Source organism: Eufriesea mexicana, unplaced genomic scaffold, assembly GCF_001483705.2.
Source record: "Eufriesea mexicana isolate 0111107269 unplaced genomic scaffold, ASM148370v2 scaffold1357, whole genome shotgun sequence".
NCBI lineage: Eukaryota > Metazoa > Arthropoda > Insecta > Hymenoptera > Apidae > Eufriesea > Eufriesea mexicana.
This window is the reverse complement of record NW_016909472.1, coordinates 306,100-311,081: the sequence shown is the minus strand read 5'-3', so window position 1 is coordinate 311,081 and position 4,982 is coordinate 306,100. Positions and strand designations below refer to the sequence as shown.

At 29.1% G+C, this 4,982-nt stretch overlaps 1 protein-coding gene across 2 annotated transcripts in view; it reads left to right on the top strand.

Annotated features, from left to right (window-relative positions):
• Positions 1 to 209: 209 nt before the first annotated feature.
• LOC108548000 (glutathione S-transferase 1) overlaps positions 210 to 4,982 on the top strand; it is a 9,018-nt gene continuing 4,245 nt past the window's right edge. Inside the window, exons 1-5 of one of the 2 annotated variants that reach the window (XM_017900752.1) lie at positions 210 to 373; positions 1,452 to 1,594; positions 2,332 to 2,390; positions 3,219 to 3,360; positions 3,666 to 3,830. In XM_017900752.1, the coding sequence (XP_017756241.1) occupies positions 1,454 to 1,594; positions 2,332 to 2,390; positions 3,219 to 3,360; positions 3,666 to 3,830 (507 nt within the window). In that variant the 5' untranslated portion in view covers positions 210 to 373; positions 1,452 to 1,453. The remainder of the gene's footprint in view (positions 374 to 1,451; positions 1,595 to 2,331; positions 2,391 to 3,218; positions 3,361 to 3,665; positions 3,831 to 4,982) is intronic. The other variant, XM_017900753.1, reaches the window with a different exon arrangement.

Here is a 4,982-nt window from a genome sequence, read left to right as displayed (position 1 = left end):
ATTATTTGTAACAACGATTTATCATTTATTGCAATTCGTGAAGTGTACTCTAAAGAATGTAACGAACTGAAAGGTTTGGAATGGGAGAAGCAAAGGAGGTGACGTGTCTCCGTGCCACGACGCGTGTGTGTTCGTAACCGGTTGAAACCGTTCGAGCATGCGCACTGGTTCTGTATTCGGCGCTTGAAAAGGAGGACGTATGGCAGATATGCTGGCATTTATAAAGAGACTGGAGGGCTAACTCCCTTAGATTGTTCGCAATTATCTCGTGGTACGCAGTTGCAGAGCTCGTATCTCGATTTGCTTTACGTGCTCTCGCTTATCTGTCACAAATCATCATTGTTTTCGCTGTCTGAAGTTTCGAATATAACCGGTACGGAGTTTCGATGTTTCATCGGCTGTGCTTTCAGTTTCTGATTTAATGTGATTTTAATCACCAGCTGTGTCTTCGCCGGATAAAATACAATCCGTTTCACGTTCTAGCATAATTGATACTGAAAAGTCAAAGTTGACATGTTGCTTTGCAGCACGATTATCGAATTGATGCATGGCGGCAATAAACCACAAACTGGTAACACAAAATCTGTGCTTTTCTCGAATGTGACTGCAGATTCGAAAAATTGTGTATGAATAATGTATTGTGAATATTTACTATCGTAGTGATAAATTTGATTAATTTACTTTACGTAACAGATACATCGAATACGTTCTGTTTTAAGTGATTTAAATTTCTATATTTAACTATGTCTATTAAAATGTCCATTAATCAATTAGAATTAATACGTTATATTAATTTTATTACGTTATATAAATATATTCGAGGTAATGCCGAAGACCTGGACTCGTTCGAAATGTATGCAACTTTATAGATTATCTATTCAAAAATATTGACATATTTAGAAAAGGTGTCATAGGGAAACTTCGTGCTGATTTATCGGATTGAATAACGCGATACGGTTATTGACTTTAATTACGTTAACATGTGTATTAGCAACGATAAATTCATCGGTGAAACGGTGAACCTGCTGTTGCATAATGGAAATTTGTTTAGTAATTTCGTTGACCAAAAAACTATTACTTACTTAATTGTCACGAACTCTATACCGAGTCACGTCATTGTTATACAGATACACGAATATGCGTGTACTCGTGTGATTACGTACACATCGCGATAGGAAGTTATACAGTAATTTTCCAGTAACCTATTCTACGTCTCAATCGCCGCCATGTATCGTGAATTATTAAGAAATTTCTTCCACTTAACGTTTGTATTTTGATAATTGACTTTTTGTAAATATCGAAAAACAAACGTCTAAATTGATATCTATTTAGTATTTCTAATTTCCAAAAAATGACTAGTTTATCGTTAATATTAGTAATCGATGTAAAAGTCAAATGGCTTTAGCTATTTGTGATAAATTGTTGGAGTGATGTATCGCATGTCGTTGCAGAAATGCCGATCGATTTTTATCAACTTCCCGGAAGCGCTCCATGCCGCGGTGTTGCATTGGCGGCTGCCGCCCTTGGTGTCAAAATGAACTTCAAAGAAGTGGATTTGATGAAAGGGGAACATATGAAACCAGAATATTTGAAGGTACCAGTGAATAATATGTTTAGTATAATTGTTCTATATTTTTATTTATATTTAATATCGAATGAAATACAAATCGAATTGTTATACCTAAATTAAATATTCTATATATTGGATCATGTAATTATCTATTAAATATACAAGTAATATATAAGAAATGTATATAAGCTTATGTGTTGTATTTGAAAATAATATATTTGTTGTAAATAGTTGTGAATAATTATAGGTTTAAAAGAAATTCCAAAGGATCTATTTAATATTCTAATGTAGAATTGATGTAATTATTTATTTTTATTTTTCTCGAGAAGTTATTAATTAAATTTTAAAGTTTGTATAAAACATTTGCAAAGTTTACATGAAATATTATTTCATCGCATTGTAAGCGTAGAATTTACTATCACCTCACTTTTTGAAGTTCTCAGTCTCGTGACATTGCTTATAATTTATTTCCTGAAAACAAATGTTGTTCTTACCCTTTTGTAAAACTATATCTTTATATTTTATGTTAGTTTAAGTAAGTTACCCTTTGAATTAAAATGTGACATTTTATGGTAAATAAACATCTATTTCTACTTGGATAGCTCTAAAAGTTATAAATTTATAAACTGTAGAGCAACAAATAACTGGTTTTTGTTCATTTCCTTTTTAAAAAACAAAGAAAGATTGGCTTAACTCTATAATTATTCACATCGTTATATTTTTCATAATCGATGATCTAATTAATGATTGTTTCTACACAGATGAACCCACAACACACGATACCAACAATTGACGACAACGGTTTCTACTTATGGGAAAGGTAAAATTTACTTAATTGTATTATTCATACTTTAAAATATCGAATAATCTTGTTATTAATATCTAAAATATAAGATTATCGTTGACTTTATTGACTTTATTATTAGCTATAATTAAATTCGATATTTATTCTATCTCATACAAATGATAAAAGATAAGTTTTTGACATATTTAAAAAAATAAGATATCTTCTATATACAGTATTTATAAACTGTCTAAAATAGGAAGCATTACAAATTTCTAAATATGAGTATACATTTTGAACGAATAGTATTTTATTTAATTAAACTCAAACATCAAGGAATAAAATAGTTTATAAGGTTGGAAATATTCATTAGCAGTTTGCTAATTTTCCTTTCTATTTACCATTTTTTATTAAATTAACCAAAAATAGCCGGTTTTTTAAATAATGCAGGAAACCTCATAAATTTAAAAATAAAAATGAAATTTTAAATTGTCCACTAATAGACATAAAAGAAGTAAATTTTTATAAATATAAATTAATTACAACTTCCAAATTAGTATCTCCTTGATTGATCATTTATATAGACCTTTCTACATTTTTTACGTCTAAATATGTCCTTACTTCATACACATATATTCGTTATTTATTTCTACACGATATTTAATTATTTTATTTCTTAACAATAATCTTAAGTTTAAATTTTTGATAAACTCCAAATTTACAACTTTTATCGTATAAATTAGCATCAAACTTCTCACGTATTAATGCTTACACGTATGTTTACTTTATAATTTGGAGCAAAGACTATAGCTAACGTTTATAAATAGAAACTTGTAAACTTAACGCATATTCTCTTCCTTCTAGTCGAGCTATTATGACATACTTAGCTGATCAATACGGCAAGAACGACTCATTATACCCAAAGGATCCGAAAAAACGTGCAGTCGTAAACCAAAGATTGTATTTCGACGCGTGTACCTTGTATAAAGCATTTTCAGATTACTTCGTAAGTTACACAATTATTTTATAATATTTTATTTCGCAATAAAAAGAATTTCTGTATTACAAATATATCCTTCTTTTTTATCGAGTAAAATATTACTGAGCATTATATCAACTAGTTTCCTCAGTTTTTACATATCTTATATCTAGCATTCATAAATTATTTATTTATTTTTATTAAAGTGAACGGCAGTATGCAAATTATTTACTTGTTTAATCTAATTTCATTTGAAGTTATGTTTCTACCAAACTTTTCGTTTTGAAATGTAAATCAACCAAAGAATTAATAGTGGTGAAATTTCTTCCTAGTACCCTATGATTTTCGCCAAAGCCCCTAAGGACCAAACGAAATTCGAAAGTATTGGCACGGCCCTTTCGTTCCTTGATCAATTCCTCGAAGGACAAAACTATGTTGCCGGAAGCAACATGACACTTGCTGACCTTAGCCTTACAGCCACCATTTCTACATTAGAGGTAAACATATCTAATAATATTATATTATCGAAATTCCTTTTATTTTATATGCATTGCGTATTCCAATCTACTTTTTTCGACTTTAATTTTCCACATAATTTCTACATTTTTATTAAACTACTTCTCAACCTTCTCTTCAATTTTACGCTTTTAGTTAGACACAAAAGTAAATATTATACTTGATCGTCGAAAAACAATTATAGTTTCTATTGCAATTACCAATATAAAATAGAAATACAAGAGAATTTTACATACCTATATAAAAGTACTATGAGACATGATCTTAGCCTTGATTACTGTTAGAATTGGATACAAAAGAGATAAAATACTTGGGCATGTATAAACGAATCGATGAACTCAGCTGTACTCTAATTTATTATTTATTCTTTTCAATATTTACCAAAACGGTGAATAAAATTAAATAGACTATAAAATTAATGATTTATTAATTTTTCCAAATTTTATCAGAAATTTCAGCACGGTAGATGACTTTAAAATTAAATTCATCTTAAATTTAATGTTTTTCTACCAGCTGCCAATGTGATAATTGAGTAAAATAGCTAAGTGACTAAATTAAGCATTAAGCATGGAGAGTACTCTTTCAAACAGCTTCCACATTTACGTTTTGTAACAAAATGCAATACGCGAATTATATTAGAAACTTCAAGAAAATACTTCTTCTAAAATAAGATACAAGTGTTGAGAACGTGTGACTGAAGTTATTAAATATCTGACAACAAATATGAAAGTTGCGAAACATTAAACGTGAATATTTAGATATATAACGATTACGAAGATCAGAAAAATATTCATATACATAAAAGTAAAAAAACATCGATATGGTAGTTAATGACTATTCAATTACGAACGTTGTCGAGTGTTCGTCATGTGTGCAATATGTATGAAACTGACCTACATTCTGAAGTTAACCTTGTTTTAATGATAACTCGAATTGTCAATGGTTCTGAGAATTATCGTGTTTTTAATTCTTACCTTGAAATGTTCTCTCAGCTGTGACAGTTAAATAACTGCTATAAACCTAGATCGTTCTAATGCCTTGACTTGATATATTTTTATCTTTTTTATTTGGTACAAAATTATTAATTACAAATTCTTTATTTTTACAGTTACTAGAAATACATAGCTATTTTT